The following is an 18,552-nucleotide window of genomic DNA, read 5'->3' as shown; positions in this document are numbered from 1 at the left end:
CTGGGCCCATGCTGCTGCCCACCAGGTGTGAGCCAAGCCTCACAATGGCACGGACACAGGAAGTGATGCCAGTTGCCTCCTACACCACTGATGGGCAGCCAAGCCTCTTCAGTGCATCCGTGCATTCCTTCCTGTGCCACCCCAAGCAATTGCTTATGTGGTTTGACTGAAGAACCAGCCCTCCTGGCATGCTGATCATCAAGTACTGCCCAGAAGAGCTCTGGCTCCCCCCCCCCTGCACAGAGAAATAGAAGGATGGGGTAAGGATGGAACAGACAGACAAAAGCCCAGGCTAGCCTGATCTTGTCAGATCATAAGAACTTAAGAAGAGCCCTGCCTGATCTAGTTCAGCATCCTGTCTCACAGAGGCCAACCAGTTCCTCTGAACGGCCAACAACAGGGCATAGAAGCTGAGGCCTTTCCCTGATAAGAACATAAGAAGATCCCTGCAGGATCAGACCAATGGTCCATCTAGTCCGGCATCCTGTCTCACACAGTGGCCAATCAGTTCCTCTGGACGGCCTACAACAGGGCATAGAGCAAGGGTGGCCAAACTGTGGCTCTTTCACACCTATTGTGCGGCTCCCGGCAGGGCGGCTGGGGAAGCGAAATATCACTAGCAAACAAATATCACTGGACAAATAAATATCATTACCAATATCTGTTTTTACTGCTTTTGTTGTTATTTTTGGCAGTCTCGTTTAATGTTAATAAAAAGCAAATCTGCATATTTCCAAGTAAAAACATGTAATATTTGTTCATGTCTTGTGACTCCCAAACATCTCACATTTATTCTATGTGGCTCTTACATTCAGCAAGTTTGGCCACCCCCCAGCATAGAGGCTGAGGCCTTTCCTTGATGTTGCCCCCTGGCTCTGGGATTCAGAGGCTTAGTGCCTCTGAAGGTGGAGGTTCTTCTCAGGCACCATGGTGAGTAGCCATTGAAAGACTTATCCTCCATGAATCTATCCAATTGTCTTTTAAAGCTGTTTATTCCTGTGGCCATCACTACATCCTCTGGCAGTGAATGCCACATCTCAAAAGCTAAACAGTGTCAGCCCTGGTCAGAATTTGGATGGGAGACCACCAACGAATGCCAGGGTTGCTGCTGCAGAGGCAGGCAATGGCAAACCACCTCTGAACGTCTCTTACTTTGAAAACCCTACAGGGTCACCATAAGTTGGCTGTGACTTGATGGGGGAGAGAGATGGGGGGGGGAACATCAACATTCAGAGGCAGGTGTTCTCCTTTATGCCCTTTTCATTGGCCTTCTGGGGAAACTGGTCGGCCATTGTGTGAAAGAGGCTGCTGGACTAGATGGACCACTGGTCTGATCCAGCAAGGCGCCTCTTATGCTCAGGTGGGGTGAACCAATCATATTAGAGATGATAGCTAAAAGGAATTTCTGCGGGCAAAAGCAGCGTACCTTGAAACCTCATCTGTTGGAAGAACAAGAGAAAAACGCAACCTTCACCCCCTGCTTGTGGTTTTCTTAAGGCCTCTGGGTTGAAACTACCAGTCTTGGGTTGGAGAAGAAGTGCAAAGCAAAGCATGGTTTGCCACCTCACGCTAATGGTCTCCCAAGTTGGAAGTCACTAACAGTGACACCCTTCTACACCCATTGACTTCAATGGAGGTAGAAGAATGTGCCTCTCTTTAGGATTGTGCTGTAATCAACCCTACTTGGCTTGGTGTTATACCTAATGTGTCCTAAAGTCACCTGTTGCTGAAGTTAAACCAACACTTTTCTGAGTAAAATATTTATTGTTGACAATTTGAAGAATGGGGAGAAGGGTCCCCCCCCCAGTCTGTAAGAGCCTCAGGGTAGGAGGCAGAACTTGTGACTGCTACTCTGCAAAGCACCATGCCCTGCATATTAAACACCGCAATATATCAGTTAATAAACCCAACTAGTAAAATAGTACAATAAATGAATATCTCTTTTGTTCTTCCCACTATACTGTTCACTTGGGTTAACACTGTCACTTCAGATGACCAAGGCACAATAAATAATCAATAAACACAAAAGCATACTTTATTTGTTTCTTCTTTATACAAAATAAAGAAACTAGGAGCAGAAAAAACTATAATACATCCTTCAACTTGTGTGGCCTCCAAGAAAGGTTTGGATTGGATTGACGTTTTGCTAGCGGCATTCCAAAGTCGGCTCTTTTTTGTTTGTTTTATTGGTAGTTGTGGTTATATTTCCGCCAAATAATATTCAGAATAATAATGTTAATAATTATAATTATAATTAAACAAAAAAATCCCCTCCCCAAATCCCTTCAAACAGAGTTAAATAAGTCCTGCAAGTCGTTCCAGCACTTACCACGAGGGGGCGACGTACCACTGATGAAGCATCCCTCCTTCCAGACAGTCCCATTCCCTTTCCCGCCACCGTCGAACACGCACAAAATTAAACCTTCTAACCAAATAAAACTGGTCACCTTTTCTTTTCTGATTTAGGAGAAAAAAAAATCATAACCCCAAACCAAACGGAAAAAAGGAAAACCAAAACCAAATAAAAAACAAGACGCAGTCCTGGATTGGGGCAGCGGGAGGGGGGATATGCTCTCCCTCCCTCCCCCCTCGCATCCTTCAGTCTGCGAAGACAGGCGAGTCTAGCTTTGGTCCAAGGAACTGGCGGAGACTCGGCGCGGAGGTTCGTGGAACAAACGAGGCACGGACCACGTCTGAGCGCCGCAACCCCGGGCCAGGCGGCGGCGGCCGGGTCGAAGAAGCGTCTCCACTGAGCCCACCCGGGGCGAGGCAGTGGGCCACGTGTGGTCCTGGAGCGGCCCCGCGGGAAGAGGTTGTGCGATTTGGCATCACGGTGGCGCTTTTGGTACTGGAGTCTGGCCCCGACAGGGCGGACGGGGCCGACAAGGACTTGGTCCCGGGTCGGGCTAGCGCCCTCCGCCAGGGGGCGCTCTACCACACGGCCGTCTCGTTCAGCTCCTGGTTGGGGTGCGAGAGGGGCCCGCTGTAGCTGGACATGGAGAAAGGGGGGCTGGGCCCGCCGCTGAAGACCTCGCCCGGGATGGGGTGCAGCGAGCCGGGGAGGCCGGGCTCCGGGCTGGGGGTGTCGGGGTGCGAGATCATATCCGTGTACCTTTGGTTCTCGGAAGCGTGGTGCCCGGGGAGGGGGGGTTCCAGGGGTCCGAGCGGGGTGGAGCCGGCCCCCGAGGTCGGGATGTAGCTGGAATCGGCCGGAGACTGCGCCTGCGAGGGCGGGCCGTGCGGGAAGAAGTCGTAGTTGCCCCCGGGCCCGTAGTAGTCGCCTTGGTAATCTGCGGAGGGAGGGAGGGAGGGAGGCGAAAGAGCGGGTGAGGCGAGGCGGAAGGGAGGCCGGCTGCTCTCCAGGGAAGAATCCAACCCCCCCCCCGCCGCAGAGCAGCCGAACGCCCAGAGCTACGCACACAACTCATCCTAAATACTGATCGGAACAGGAATCGTAGTAGCAGTATTCGTGGTGACCATTAGACTTACTGTTTGGGTGATAGTGAGATATCGGGAAAAATGTTATTTAGCAGAGATAATATAGCCCAGCAGAGCCTGAGTAAAATAATTCAGACACAGAGTCCATGTGTGATTAAAATATAAAGTTTTTACTAAATTCTAGCATGGGAAGGGTAACTGGGAGGAAAATAACAACAGAGCTAAATCGGCTACATCCTTACTCTACAAAGACAAAACTAGAAGTGGAGAGATTATGGCTGCTCTTCTTGTTCTCCTTCAGAACATCAAAACAAAGACGGGAAGAGAAGCCATAAAATGGTAATACACCTTGACACTTTAGTCCCAATCAAATCCCTAGATCAGGGAGAAAATTCCCGGGCATCCTACATCTAAAGAACATTGGTTACATGAGAAACATGTGACTTCCTGTGAGTAACATAAACAAGCATTTAACCCCAGATATACTGAGTGTTTTCAACTTGTAATACCCAACACTTACGTTTACTACTATTAAGCAGTAATACACATCCAATGCGTAATAATAATAGCATGATACAATGCGTACTAATAATATGTAGTAGTAGTTAAACTACTACTACTACTACTACTAATAATAATAATAATACACCGAATATCCAGAACTCCCAAGAACGAAATAACAACTTGTTGGTAATCGCAACTCATCGTGAATTAACCCCCGTCAAGAAGGACTTCGTTGGTACACCCATGGACCCTAGCTAATAACGAGAACCAGGGCTGAGGCGCCCCGCCCCCCGGGCCCGGTCCAGGCGCCCGGGGTCCGGAGATGCTCGGAGAGAGACGGTCTCGGAAATAATTTAAAGGGATAAACCAATAAATAATACAAAAACGACAGGGGGACTTGCAATTCTAGAGGCTGCCCTGCCGAATTCGTAAAGTGAGGAGCAGCGGGGCGTGGGACTACCTCGAAATCCTCTTGGCAGGCCCTTGGAAGGACAGTCGTGTGCGTCTGTGGGAGCACGCCTTCCCTCCCTCCCTCGCTCGCTCCCTCCCTGCGCAAAGCGACGGGGTGGCGCACAGGCAGTGGGACGCGGGGCAGGCAGGCAGCCCCCTTCGAAGGCTGCTCCCAGAGCCAGGGTTGCCGAGCTGACCGAGTCTTTGTTATCCGGATCTCCGTCGGCCCCCAGCCCAGCCCAGCCCAGCGGCCGAACAGACCTGAAGTGGGCTGAGTCCAGCCCCCTGCCCTGATCCAGGCCGATTGAGGAGGGACCCCTCCCGCTGGCAGGGAAGCGCCTGGAAAGAGCGGCCGTCCGGGCCCCCGCGAGAGGCACGTGGAGGCGGCGCAATGGCGCCATCCTCAGGCCTCCCTCCTGTTCTGCCCCAGCGGCGGCCAGAGAAGCTGCAGCGGGATCCCCCCATCCCCCCCCCCGCCACGCTGGAGAGACCCCGGCGGGGACCGCGGCGCCCTTCTGGGCCTGACTCCTCCCCTTGCCCTGGAGGCCCCGCCGGGGATGCCTCCGCCGGAGAGCAGATTCGGCACCTTTTGTCTTGCGTGGCGACGGGGGTGGGAGGATGAGGAAAGGCGCATCTCACCCGGTTTTAAAGTAAGAGCCACTTAGATGAACGGGATCCCCCCCCCACCCCCGCACAGCTGAAGATGCGATCCGTAGGGATGCTGCTGCTGCAGCCGATTGGGGAGGGAGCTTCCCAGATCAGCTCGCCCCAGCCCCCCTCACGTCCATGCATCTCTGCGAGCCCCCGGGGCACGTTTACTCAGCAGTAAGCCTCCCTATGTTCGACTGAGCTTAGGCCGCGACCAGGGGGAAAAGACATCTCGGTTGTCAAAAGTCCAGAATGAAAAGCCGCCTTCAAACAAAAGCTTCGGTTGGCACGAAAGAGCCACCGCGCCCGATGCGGAAGGCCACGCAGAGGGATCCGAATGCCTACAGAATCGCCTGGCGAGACCAAGGTCTTCACACCAAGTTACCCTGGAAGGGGAACCCACCCTTGGGGGTGGGGCGAGGGTCGCACCAGGGCGTCATCGAGTGGCCGGGATTCGCTGCGACGGGGGGGGGTGTTAGTGAGGGGTCAGGGTTTCAATCGCCTTAAAAAAGGGGAGGGGGTCAGGCCGTGGATCCTCCTCGTGTGCAGGAGGGCCTCTGGCAATAAACCCCGAGGCCGCGATCCAGTCCAAGCCAAGCACTCCTGCAACCCTCTGCCCAGTCCCTAGGGAGCAAGGCCAGCGAAGAGTTTACTCCTGAGTAAAGGTGGCTGAGATCAGGACGCCGGTCCGGTTGGTCCCTTGGAGCGCCCGAGGTTTAAGCCCGGGTCTAGCGCCGCCGTAAAAACAACAAATCCCCAGCAACGGCGAACGAGCGGTATTTATCGGTGGATCGTGTCCCACCTGCGGTGTGTGTGTGTGTGGGGGGGCTCATTGTTCCTTTTATGCTGGGACGCGTCCGGCTGGCCACCGCCGGAAAGAAGAGGGGGGACATTGGTATGATACAGTGGGGGGGGGGAGTCCGTACTGCGCCTATTTTGTTCTTCCTCGCCGCCCTCGATTTAAACAATGATACCCCCCATCAGAATCCACGCGTAAAAACCAACCAGCCGTCCCACCCAAGCCCCCTTAAAGGGCGGACGCAGGAATCTCATTCAAGCCAAGGCCGCGTCTGAAACCAGAGACAGCCGCCTGCCCGCCTGTTTGTTGAATTTTAGGTTTGCGCCTCCTTCTAACAAGGCCCTTCTTCTTCCTCCCCACCACCGCTTCCCCCCCCCTCCTCCTGCACAAAAGCCACCGAAGGCACCGGCCGCGCTGCCTCCAGATGTTCCTCTCCGGAAAAGAAAAGGGGTGGCCGGTCTGGGCCGCCTCACAAAAAGTCCTTGGCAAGAGAGGGAGGAAGCCGGACGAAACAGACCCGAAGACAAAACGCGCTTCCGACGCGCCTGCCGGTCCGCGACTGGAGAGATCGCCTCAGACGGGGTGATCCGCTGTAGGACACCGCCCCCGCCCGGTCCTCCGCCAGACCGGATGGCATTTTGAGTCGATTAAAGCAGGTACGCCGGATTCTGCTCTCGTCCCCACCCCCACCCCGGAAACTCGGGCCAGCACCGACCCAGACCAAAGTTTGCCAGAGAGGCAGCCGGACCGGGAAGGTAGCCGGGAAAACAGATCCGCGGTGTTCTGAGCGCCGCGATCGCATTCAAACAGTAAGAGTGCACAGCCAACCCCAAGACAGCATAATCGTGGCAGCGACCTGCGCCAATGCAGGGACCTCAATAAACGGCTGGATTTCTTCCTGGGCCGAAGGGCGGGGGGGTGGAATGGCCCCTGAGTTTGATAATCCCTTCTGGCTTCCCGGCCCCGGTTGCCAGCTTGGGAAGGGACCGCTAGTCGCGCCCAGGAAACTCCTTCCTTCCACCCCCAACGGGTGCGGAGAAGGAGCTTTTCACTGCGACTGGAGGATCATTCTAACACGGCTGTCAAACGCAGGCAGGTGCAAAACAGGCCCCGGGTTAGCCCCAAAACAGCCCCCCCCCCACATCTACAGGTGCCCGGGAACACAGCCCCCGTAGGGCCTACTCGAAAGGAAGGCCCCCCCCCGATTTCAACCGGGCTTGACCTCCACCGAAGTCTAGGGCTGCAGTCGGATTGGCAGGTGCCAAAATGCAGGCCGAATTTGCCCTCGGAAGGCGCCGCCGGGGGCCCCAAAACGCTGCCCAGTGCTCGCACCCGAAAAGGAGGCTCCGGGGGACGGGAAGAAGCCTCCCTCCCCTTCGGAATCGTTTTGCCCGGCGGAAGTCCCAGCGATGCCTACTTTTGCTTTCCCCACAACTCTCCGGCCCACGGACGCCCCTTCGGGGCTCAAGGGTCCCCGAAAAGCCGAGGGGGCTGGAGCACGCGCGCGCGGCTGGCAGCAAAGACACGGGAGCGCTTCCCCCCCCGCCTCCCGCAAGGCTGCCGGGGCATAATTGGAACAAATGCCGTCTGAAAGGCGGACAAAAAGGGAGGGCAGCTGGAGCTTTGTTCCCGGCTGCACAAGAGGAGAGCGCGGGGCGGCGAAGGGGCCTGCCCTTCGCGGCGGGCGCAGCGATGGGCAAGTGATGGGGGGGGGGCGGTCGGGATGCGACGGCTGGTCTCTCTTTCTGCGCCGCCCCCCCCAGTGTTCGGCGTGGCGGCGGCTCGCGGAAGAGCCCAGGAGGACAAATCCTCTCCGACGGTCTCCCTGAGTCCAGCAGCCAAGAAACAAATCCCCTCAAACTGTTTACGTCTAAGGGAAAGACCTGTTGGCTGCCATCCTAGGAAACACCTCCCTGGGGGAAAGACACGTGGGGTTTAGGTCTGAGCCGAGCTGCGTGCTTGGCAGCGCTCCCTTACGGGGCCCTCCCAAGCAGAGTTACACCTTTCGAAGGACGTCGAAGTCCGTGGGCTTCTAAAGACTACGACTATGTGGAAGGCAATGTTCCCTCTAAGCTGTGGAGTCTTGTGAGACAAAAATTCTACTTTGTGAGCTGCTGGCATTAAAGTTGTGAGTGAGCGATTTGGCTACTGCATCAATTAGTTTGCTCTGGGGCCATCCTTCCTGAGCTATGACAAAAATCTTTGAGCTGGAGGCTAAAAAACTGTGAGCTAGCTCACACTAACTCAGCTTAGAGGGAACATTGGTTGAAGGATTGCGCGGTTAGGCCAGGAGCCAGACACATCCCCCCCCCCGCCATTCCCAGCCGGGCCCGACCGACAAGAGCCTTTTTACCTCCGTAGTAGGTGTAGGGGGTGGAGCCCAGCATTTCGGATTCATCCAGCCGGCCTCCCAGGGGGCGCATGCGCCGAGGACTCCTGAAGAAAGCGTGGCGGCGGGCTCCCAGCGCGCTCAGCTGCTTCATCCGCCGCTCCTTGGACCGTCGGTTCTGGAACCAAACCTGCGGGCGGAGCGGGAGGGAGAACAGACAAAGCCTCAGTGAACCCCCGGAGCCAGCCCCCCCGAGAGAGAGGAGGCTCTCGGATCCTCCGGGACGTGTGGCGAGGCAGGGAAGCTGGGGCGCCCACTGGGAACCAGCGCAGATAACAGGGAACGCCAGGGGCCGGGGGGGGAGCGAGACAAAGAGTCGACGGCCGGACCAGAGCCCCCACCCCCTCTCCTCCCTCTGAAAGGAAGCTGCCTAGTTTTTTTTTCTTTTTTCGAGAACACAAAGGTGGCTGGAATCTGCGGGGACAGAGAAGAGGAAACCTGGCCGGGAGCGGAGGGGATTAAGGAGGTGTCCTTCGGGGCCCGGGAGGGGCGACACAAAGTGGGCGGGCCGGGAGCTCCCGGCCAGTCTGCGAACCCTTTGGGGAAAGAGGCCCGAGCCCGCCGCCGGCTCTGCGGCGCTCCGGCGCACCCCACCCCCCACACTCCCATTCTTCACTCCCACGAGGCGAAGGGCCCCAGCCCTAAAGCGCCTCCTCCTTCCTCCTCGGGAGAGGGCCTCTGCAGCAAAGGCGCCCCAAGGGCTGGCCGGTGGTTCCTTCGGGCGGGCCCGCGAACATTTCAATGTGCGGCTGGGGAAGGATGCGCGGGTGGGTGTCAGGGACCGGGGAGTGGAGTCGGGGGAGGCGGCAGCAGATGCGGCCATTGTTGCCAGGACTGTGAAGCATCCATGTACTCCCGGGAGCAATACCTCGTCCCCGCGGGAGCAGATGGGTCAGAAGAAAAGGGCGTCGGAACAGCTCCGCGTCCCTGTATTACCACCCAGCCGAGAATCGTTGCCCTCCCGATCTCGCCCCCCCCCCCACTCTCCCGTCCCCCTGCTACGAAAGAGCGTCCCCTCTGCAACGCCTGGGAAGTGTCCCATCACTGCCGGGGTGCTGCGCTGGGGATTCCCGGCCGGGCCGAGCCTCCCCACGGGGGTAGGGTGGGGTGGTCTGAAGGGAAGCAAAGGTGGATTAACAATTTCCCTCCCCTGTTCTCAAACGGGCGCCTCCACATTCCGGCTTTTCAAGGACAGCTTCTCGTCTTCCGGCCGGCAGAGCTCTCCAAAGGCCCAGACGCTTGCGGCACATCAGGCGGGCTTGGAGCCGCCCTCCCCCCAATACTTTTTAGACAGAAGCTGAGAGAATTTGGAAGACACACTGGGGAGGGGGGGGGAAGAGCCCCCGTCCCGGAGGAGTTTCGCTTCTCAGAATCCCCGGCCAGTGGAAGCAAAGGCCGATGTTGTGGTCCGTCGTTCAGCCGCTATTAACCAGGTCCTCCCCTGTTCCGGCAGGTACACTGCCTCTGCGGGGTGAGGCTCGCTCTTGCTCGTCAGAGATTTGACTGTGCATTTATCTACCGCAGAAGGAACGAGTAAACTGGTGGCCCTTTTTCCTGGGCGACATTTTCCCCGGGGGCCTTTGGGAGCAGAGGAATCCGGCGGCCAAGGTGTGGGGCTGAGATCTCCCTCTCTTCCGCAATCCTTGGCAGGGGGAGATGAAGACGGCCGGGCCCATTTCCCGAGCCCCAGAAACGAGGGAGGGGAATCCATCCGGAAGGGGCCGGCGGCTTTGGCAACGGTTCCCGCACGAAGCATTCCAGGTGGCCGGTTGCCAGCAGCCCAAGACCGGAGGCTGCTGCGCGTCTTCTTTGCTTGCAAACGACTCTCGGCCCAGGTTGAACGTCCACAGTCTTTGCAAAACCCGCAGGCTGTTTCTCGCTTGGAGGGGAAGGGGCTCGTTTCCAGTCTTGCTCCGACCCCCACCCCCACTTTTCCCGGAGTGACTTTGGCTAACGCACCTCCCGTTGGGGTATGGCCGGGTGGTTTCCTGCAGCCTCTTCATTCCTGGGACTGAGAGATGAGGGGCCTGAACTTCCGACTTACTAGCTTTGACTGATGGGCAGCCAATTTCAGTGCTACATCGCAGTTATCTAAGACTGTGACTCTTCCGCGCAACTTTAGGAAGCAATCCTAAACAGGTCTACTCAGAAGCAAGTGCCATGCTATTCAGTACAGCTTACTCCCAGGAACGTGCCCTTGGGGTGCAGTCGTACCAAGCAGTAAGTCTCCTGTAACACACTGAGATTTACTTCTGAGTAAATATGCAGAGGATCGCAGTGCGCAGGCGCGAGCTTTGAATACAGAAGGCTCAGGTTCAAATCTCACCAACGGTGAGTTCTCCGTCATTGGCCTCTGGGTCTCTGTACCGCACCCTACAAAAGAGCAACCCTGATCGGCCTTACAGTGCTATGGCAAAGGATTTTAAAATATTGTGCTGCTTTAAGCAAGCTCTGCGTAAAGGCCCTGTTTATACATCGGCATTATTAACAGCAACAAACTATTAGCTGTTATTCTCCTCGGCGTTATAGTGGCTGCCGGCACAGTTTCCGCAAGCACAACCCTCACGTCTCCAAAAACGAAATCTCACGGGGCAATTATTTAAAAATCTCACTGATTTCAGTCACGGGCTTGACGTTTCATACTGAGATGAATGGGATCTCCTTTACCTTTGGCTAGACTACCTGTGCAATTTAGGGGGGTGAGGCTGTGATCCCATGGTATAGGTAAGGTAAAGGGTTCCCTTGCTCGAAACTATTAGCTGTTATTCTCCTCGGCGTTATAGTGGCTGCCGGCACAGTTTCCGCAAGCACAACCCTCACGTCTCCAAAAACGAAATCTCACGGGGCAATTATTTAAAAATCTCACTGATTTCAGTCACGGGCTTGACGTTTCATACTGAGATGAATGGGATCTCCTTTACCTTTGGCTAGACTACCTGTGCAATTTAGGGGGGTGGTATAGGTACTGGGCAATAAATCGCACTGACAACAACAGAGAGACTGGCTTTTAAGGAATGACTCACAGGATCGCTGGGGGCTCTAAGCGCAGTTGTCATCCATTTCAATGGAGCTAGTGTGGTCCGTTTTTGACCTATAGTTGTCCCGAACTGATTTACAGCTCCTAGCCTGTCTGCTGGGCACTGAAGTCCCACTGATGGGACTTACTCCCTCGTAGGCATGCTTGGGATCGCAGCCTTGCCGCGGAAGGCACTTTCCCAGGCGACGGGTGACGCGCAAACTTCGATGCCAGGAGAGACGCTGGCTGCCCGGCCCTCGAAAAAGAGCCCATCAGTCCGAAGAATGCCGCATGGTCCTTCCTCTGTTTTCAGTTTACCTGCCAATTAAGGCTGACCCATTCGGATTCCGACTCTCCATAAATATAACATCCTACTGACGCCGATCCATAACGTTAGCAAAGTGACTAGAAATCCTTTCCAAAATGTTTTATGGTGCACCACGAAGATCATCAATAATAAAGATCCTTCGCAATGATGAGCAGCAGCTTGAAGAGTTCTGTAGTCCGGAAGCGTCACCATTCGCTCCTCAGGAGTTATGTTTTTTTTTGGAGGGGGAGGGCTGTATTCCGCAGGAAACGTCTTCCACGGGCCAGATGATGTCAGAATGCAGAAGGGCCTTTCCGGAAGTCCGTGGTGACAAGCCAGGATGTCATCCGGTACACGCAGAAGAGCGCCCCCTTTCGGTAGACCAGAAGGCGCGACTGGCAAGGGAATGGCGCTGGACGCATTCCAAAGGGCATTGGGCCCACCAATAACGCAGACCTCTGAAGCACAGGGGAGGGCCCGGGATCATAAGCCAAAGCACCCTCGTGTCTAGTTGAGGGAAGGATCACTTTGGGGGCGACAGGGAAGGAGTTCCTCTTACCTGAATGACTCTCATGTTGAGCCCCGTCTCTTGCGCCAGTTGCTCCCGGATGTGCCTGGTGGGTTTGGGGGTGGCGGCGAAGGCGGCTTTGAGGGTCTCCAGCTGCTTGGCCTTGATGGTGGTCCGGGGCCCCCGCCGTTTGGTCCCCGAGTTCTGCTCCTCGTTCTCGTTATTGGTGGTCTCTTTGTCCGAGGAGGTGGAATTGTCTGTTTCCTTCGTATCGTCCTGCATGGCGTCCGGGATGTCCGGAGACAAGCTGCGGTCGGTGCACGAGGACACTGTCGAAGGAAAGGGGAGAGGGGGTGTCATCATTTGGGGGTGGTGGGTGGCCTGTGCAGCAGAAGGCACGAGGCTCCAGTCGGCTGCTCCCCAGGGAGGAAAAAAGCGACTGGACTGAGCGCGCACAACAGGGGCCGAGCCAAGCCGGTCTGCCATTTCGCTCAGGCCTGGAGAAGAAAGAACCCCCCTTCCCCTTTGGCGGAAATCCTGCCAAGCCCTAATCCCACAAAGAGGAGAAGGGGGGGGGCTTTCCCGCTCCCTTCCTAGAAACAGGCATTGGCTGCGGGGAGCAGGCAACGACACGAGGAGGGCCTCTGAGGAGCCGGAAGGCGGGGTGGAAAGGCAATCAATTAATTGATTCATTAATGAATGCAATAAACAAATACGGCGTCCTAAAAGGGGGAGGAAGATCCCGGCCAAGCCCTCCTCCCCTGCCTGGTTGCTAGACCGTGACCCAGGAGAAAGCCGATTCGGGGCCCGATTCTGGAGGCGAGGGGTTCTGAAAGGGAAAGGGGGGGTTCATTCTGCCCGGGGTTGGGGGCAAGATGGAGGGAGGGGAATACAAGGCGGGGTGCCCCCAGCTGCTGCCTAAACCCTCCGATCGGAGGAACACAATTGGCGGGAGAAAGTCCTCTGGCAGGATTTGCTTCCGAGTAAATGCATCAAATAGAATCCATTTTCAACGTGCACAAAACAAAGGGCGACAGTCCCCACCCGGTGACGGGGAAGTCCAACTGGACTTACTCACAGGGAAGTGTGGAGAGGGTCAGTGTCTTCGTTTTCGACTCCTTGGTCCAGGGACCGTCCGTTCTTTTACAATCCCCCCCCCCCAACTCCTCTTCCCATTGAATAACCGTCTCCGTTTGGAAGAGACGCGGATGCTTCCTAAAGGTTTCAGTCCTGCCTTTATTGTCTGAGATGTGGCTCAACTTCCTAGCCCCTCCCCTTAAAGGAGGTTGGGGGACCACGAGGGGCTGGGGAGGGGGCAGTTAGCAGACTCTGGGGGAGGGCATCGAGAGGCCAGAGGGCAGTTTTTGTGGAGTCAGGAACACGGCGTGGAGTTAGGCCCTGGGCCTCCTCAGGGAGCAAAAACAGCCCGGAGGAATTTCTAAGAACTACCCAGAGGCTGCTGGCCGCCGGGCATTCTCCATGCCTGGGCACAGGGGCCGTCGCTGGGAGGGGAGTCGGGGAAGAGAAGCCTATGCAGGCTCAGCCCAGCGTTCAAAGATGGCCGGAGGAGAGAGGGGAGGGCGGACTTTTCCAGCCATATTTTCCTGGCAAGATACTGGCCACCGGTTCGCTAAGGCTCCAGTCTATAACTATGGGAACGGGGCAGTCGGTCTGTCCAGGTGTCCCTCTTTCCTTCCCCCATTAGGTACCGACAACACCAGCAGCGAGGCCATCCCACCTTTGCCGGTTCTCCCCCCCCCCCTTAGATACACTTGTGAGCTGCTTTGGGGAGAGACGTGGCTGGAGCTCTCTAAAGCGCCGTGCCAAGAAAGGGAGTTGTTCACTGCTGGCGCAAAGATTCACTCCGTTTGAAAGAGAATCGAGGTTTTCTCCCTTTCCCGAGAAAAGGACCTGCCCTTGCCTCTGATCGCTCTAGCCCCTTCCCACCCCCACCCCCCTGTGTCTGTTCACTTCAGATTGTAAACACTTCGGGGCAGGGGCCTGTCTATTGCCCCCAGTTGCTTAAGTGGCAGCGCCAACGTCCAGCATGTTTACTCAAGAGGAAGTTGGCCTAGTGGTATCGGTCTTGAGTGTTTTGGAGACTCAGAAAAGCGCATCACCAGGATGGCGCTGTCATTTATAACAACCTACCTCACAGGGTTGTTGTGAGGTTAAAATGCGGTGTGTGAGGAAAAGGCCTCAGGCGCCTTGGAGGAAAGGGGGGGGGAGTGCAAGAGGGCAGAGTCTTCATGAATGCTAGCTGATCATCCTAAGACTTTTGGTCCCTCCAGCGGTTGTCCTGGAGCCAAGAGAAAACCCTTCCTTGCCCTCCGAGGAAGGCCGCCTGGCCCGCGGTCCCGTCGGGGCGCTCTTACCGGAGTTGAGGCTGCCTTCCTTCAAGCTGGCCGAGCTCAGGTAGTCTTCTTTGCAGACAAATTTGTTCTCGTCGATGATGTAGAGCTCTTCGCCCGTCGAGAGCTGCTTGTTACACACCATGCAAGTGAAACAGTTCAGGTGAAAGACTTTGCTCCGCGCTTTGCGCACCAGGTCCGACGGCGAGATGCCCTGCGCGCACCCGGCGCATTTGGTACCGAATCTCCTGGAAAAGGGGGGGGGGCACAGAGACAAGAGGTTGAGGCCGGGCGCCAGGAGGAAGCGGGATTTTTTTTTTTTCACCGATCGGAGACTCAGATCCACTGCAGCGGCCGGCCGGAATGCGGAAGGCTGGAAGAGGAAAGCTCCGGATTCGACGTCCCGCACCTCGAGAGGAGAGGAGGGGGAAAAGAACGGGATGCCTTCACTGCCTTGCCTTGTTTAAGGGAAATTCAGTTTTCCATTTTCGTTTTCAAGGGCTGCCTGAAGGGCAGCGTGTATTGGGCAGCTGTCCTGCGCCAGCATAGCTGGGGGGGAACCCAGGAGACGGCTGGGCCAGAGCTCTTCCCCGGGCTTTCCTGCTCCAGAAGCTCGACCAGCCCAGGGCCTGGAATCCGAGCTCGAAGAGAGGCCCTCTTGAAGCCGCACCGATCTCCGAAAACCTTCTCGAGGCTCCCGGCTCCCCCTCGCTTCCTACACGGCTGGGAGGGAGAAGGAAGCAAAGCCAACCCCGGGCCGTTGTGAAGAATGGAATTTCCTGGCCAGCCTTAAGCCCGGTGCAAGGGAGACAGGCTTCCCCTCCGTCCCCTTTCGTTCAGGCTGGAGGGGAAAGGGGGGAAGGCCGAGACGCCTATTTCAATACAACCAAGTGGAGAAAAACAAGACGGGGGGGATGCTGGTGTGTTTCATTGTCACTTAGCGCCCCCCACCCCAGGAGCGCATCTTGGGTGAACCAGGTCCGGACACCCCGGGCCAAGCCGTCGCCTCCCTCTCTGCTCTCCGTTATAGCCGGGGATGACGTTGATGTAGTGAAAACATTACAATCCATAAATCATTTTCTCTCCTTGGGCGTAATAGCCTCATCTGCACCTTATCAAAAATCATTCAAGGCGTTTAAAGATGTGTTTAGAAATAAATAAATAAACAAATGGGGGAGGGAGAGGGAGAGGGGGAGGGGGGCGGAAACAGGTCCGAGAATTCGGAGGGGCCATTCCAGGCCCGTTTACATGTGCAAATCCGGCTTAGCGCCCATTCACATGCTGAAGTAACTTGAACCCCCACCCCACCCCCTCCCGTGCCTGCGATCTTCATCACTAAACAAATAGGCGAGTCTGCCTCAATTACAGCCCGAAAACAAAAGGCCGGAACGGATTTGCATTTTCGATTGAGGGGTAGTTGTGGATTCCCCCCCCCAAGACACACATGAAATGCGGGTGGGCGACCAGCCTTCCCCTCCTGCCCCCCCCCCTTTAGCCCATCTGCAAAGTCAAGTCAGAGAATCGCCCCGAACGCCCTCCTTCCCCGGGAAAGAACCTTCTCCCTTAGAAAGAGACCGAGAGGCCGCTTGTTCAGTGGATGATTCCGCAGAGTGGGCTTGGCACTCATCTTTGGGTTCAAAACAACAGACATCGGGAGAAACCAGTTCTTTTGCACAGATTTTTAGTTAGGGAGATTTCTTCCGGGAAGTCTCCCTCTCCGCCTCCCCCTTTTGCACAAGGCTGCGATCCTTTGCGTGCTACTTGAGTGGGTTGGGATCGGGCAGGTTCACTTCTAAGAAGCCGTGAAACCAACCGGACTTTCTTCCGAGTGAAAGCCCGGGAGAGGCTTGGAGGAGGGCGCCCAGAGCGAGCTCACTCGACCTGCCCAGCTTGGGCACCGCCGTGGGGTGAGGCCGCAGCGCTCTTCCAAGGCGAGGGAAGGGTTCTGGCCTGGCCTGCCCAGCGAGTCTCAGATCCGGAACTGTTCGGGCCTTTGTCTATCCGGGGAGGGGACCCTGGCGGCGGAGCTTCTCTCTCTCCCTCCTGCCATCCCCGACCAAAGGAGGCTCACCTGCCCAAACGAGAGGCGCCCAGCTCCCAATAACATCACCGAGATCTTTAGTAGGAAGCAAATCCCACCAAAGTCAGCCGGCTCTTACTTCCAGAGTAAAACGTGGCAAGATTTGACAGTCTAGGACTCCCCTACCCCGTTCCTAGGGTCTCAAAAGCCTAACCCCATTCTCTGGAAAGAGAGATGACCGAAATTCATTTCGTTTTGTTGTATCTCCTGCTTCGGGGCCTCAGGCCAGGAAAAATCAGTTCCAAAGAGAAAGCCTGATAAGATAATATTTACTCGGCTTTTGGGGTCTCTCTCTCTCTCTCTCTCTCCCCGTTTTCCTGGCTACTGTGCGGAAAGCGGCGGCCCTTTCTGCACTTACTTCCAAAGAAACCCTACTGTCGCCAGTCGGCCTTACATCCGAGTAAATCTGCCAGCCAAGGCTATGCCGTTAGGCAAAATTCCCTGGAAGTCAACTTGGTCGAAAGCAAGGCTCCTCCATTCCGCTGTCGCAAAAGCGGGGGCAGGAGGGATGCGCTGCCTTCTCTGCCAACTTGCTGAAGGGACTCAGCCCCAGTTGCGCCCAGGGAGACTCGGCTTGGGGGTGACTCCGTCCCAAAGGGTTGGGCCGCGGTCTGCCTCCCTCCCAGGGCCTCCGTGTGGTGGGGGAGAAGGAAGAGCCGACTTGGGTTCCGTCTCCCCGGTGTCCACCAGAGACTCCCTCTAGGGAGAGGAGAGGGCACGGCGGTTGGCGGGGCCAAAGGGATGCCTGGAAAGTGCCCGCCCTCGGCTTGGGGTGCGCAGCCACCCTTCCCTTCTCTCTGCTTGAAAGGACACGGGCAGGGAGGTGGGCAGGCTGGGGGAAGTGGGGGCCCCCCGCGGCTCCTCACCTGAAAAAGTCGTTCTTGCAGTAGAGCTTCCCTTCGCGGGAGAAGCATTTCTCGGTGAGGTTGCATTTGCACTCGCAGCACTGGACGCACTTGATGTGCCAGGCCCGGTCGAGGACGTTGAGCAAGAACCGGTCGAGGATGGGCCGCTCGCAGCCCGCACAATGCACCATCATCCCCGCGGCGGGACAAGGGGGTCGCGCCGCCGCCGCCCCGCCGCCGCCGCCAGCCCAGGCCCGTGGCCGCCGCCGCCTTTTCCTCCTCCCTGCCGCCGGGCCCCGCGTCTTCCCTCGGACGCTCAGCGCGCTCCGCCTCCGGGCGCCTCTCGCCCTGGCCGTCCAGTCGGGCCGCACCGAGCCTCCGCGGGCCGCCGGCCTTCAGCGCGGCATCTGCGGGGAGCCTCGACGGCGGGGGACAAGGCCGAGGCCCGCCGCCGCTTCCCCTGAGCCCGTCCCCGTCGCCGGCGTGTGGATGGCTGCCCGGGACTTTGCTCCACTTTCATGCTGTTCCCATCCCCAAGCTTTGTCTCCCGGCTTTAGTAATTCGCGCATCCTTATTCAGATTTGGTGACGTCGGGCGGCGCGTCGGGCCGGCGGCGGCCAATGGCGGGCCGGTGGCCATGGCAACCTCTTAATTTATAGCATATCTAAATTGGCTCCAGCCTTGCGCTTGGCACAGAGGGGAAAAAAGGAGGCAGCCCTATTGTTGAGGGGCTAGATTTCCACCTGGTTCGCCGGGGCTCAGTGAGTATTCCGCCTGCAGACGGTTTTGCGGAGGGGTGCGGGTCTGCGGCGGGGGCGTCGTCGTCTGGGCCGGGGGCTCTCGTGGGTGTCGCGGTCGGCCTGGGCAGGGGGGCCTGCTCTGTCCCTCCTCCACCCGGAAACGTGAGCATGACTTACGGGGCCCCGGGTACCCACTTGCCAGTCGGCTCTCCAAGCCTCAGGTGGGGAAAGGTGCCCATCAGGGCGAGGCTGAGCCGCGATTCTCTTCTCGGTGGGGGTCTGGAGCTGGGCGGGGTGGGGGGGGAGCGGCTGCCTGCCTGCCTGCCTGCCTGTTAGGATCCGGTCTGGGCAAGGAAAGTCCTGGAGGCAAAGTTGTTTTCTGTTTTTCTCCTTCTCCACCTCTGGAAGTCGCGCCCAAAGCGTTTCGCTTCGATTTGGGACTCTGTTTTTTAAAACTATTATTTAGAAACGGAGTCA

General features: G+C 57.0%; 1 protein-coding gene across 1 annotated transcript; it reads right to left on the bottom strand.

Moving 5' to 3' along the window:
- Window positions 1-2,931: 2,931 nt before the first annotated feature.
- Window positions 2,932-17,529, bottom strand: LHX5 (LIM homeobox 5). Its single transcript, XM_015405932.1, has 5 exons — window positions 17,357-17,529; window positions 14,435-14,658; window positions 12,111-12,388; window positions 8,193-8,358; window positions 2,932-3,290 (listed from the first exon to the last, which is right to left on the bottom strand). Exons 1-5 carry the CDS (start codon window positions 17,527-17,529, stop codon window positions 2,932-2,934), a joined length of 1,200 nt encoding a protein of 399 aa, XP_015261418.1.
- Window positions 17,530-18,552: the final 1,023 nt, after the last annotated feature.

The sequence above is a fragment of the Gekko japonicus genome, unplaced genomic scaffold (genome assembly GCF_001447785.1).
Source record: "Gekko japonicus isolate JY-2015 unplaced genomic scaffold, Gekko_japonicus_V1.1 scaffold297, whole genome shotgun sequence".
Classification (NCBI taxonomy): Eukaryota; Metazoa; Chordata; class Lepidosauria; order Squamata; family Gekkonidae; genus Gekko; species Gekko japonicus.
Note: the sequence above shows the minus strand (reverse complement) of the source record. Positions and strands in the feature narration are given on the sequence as shown.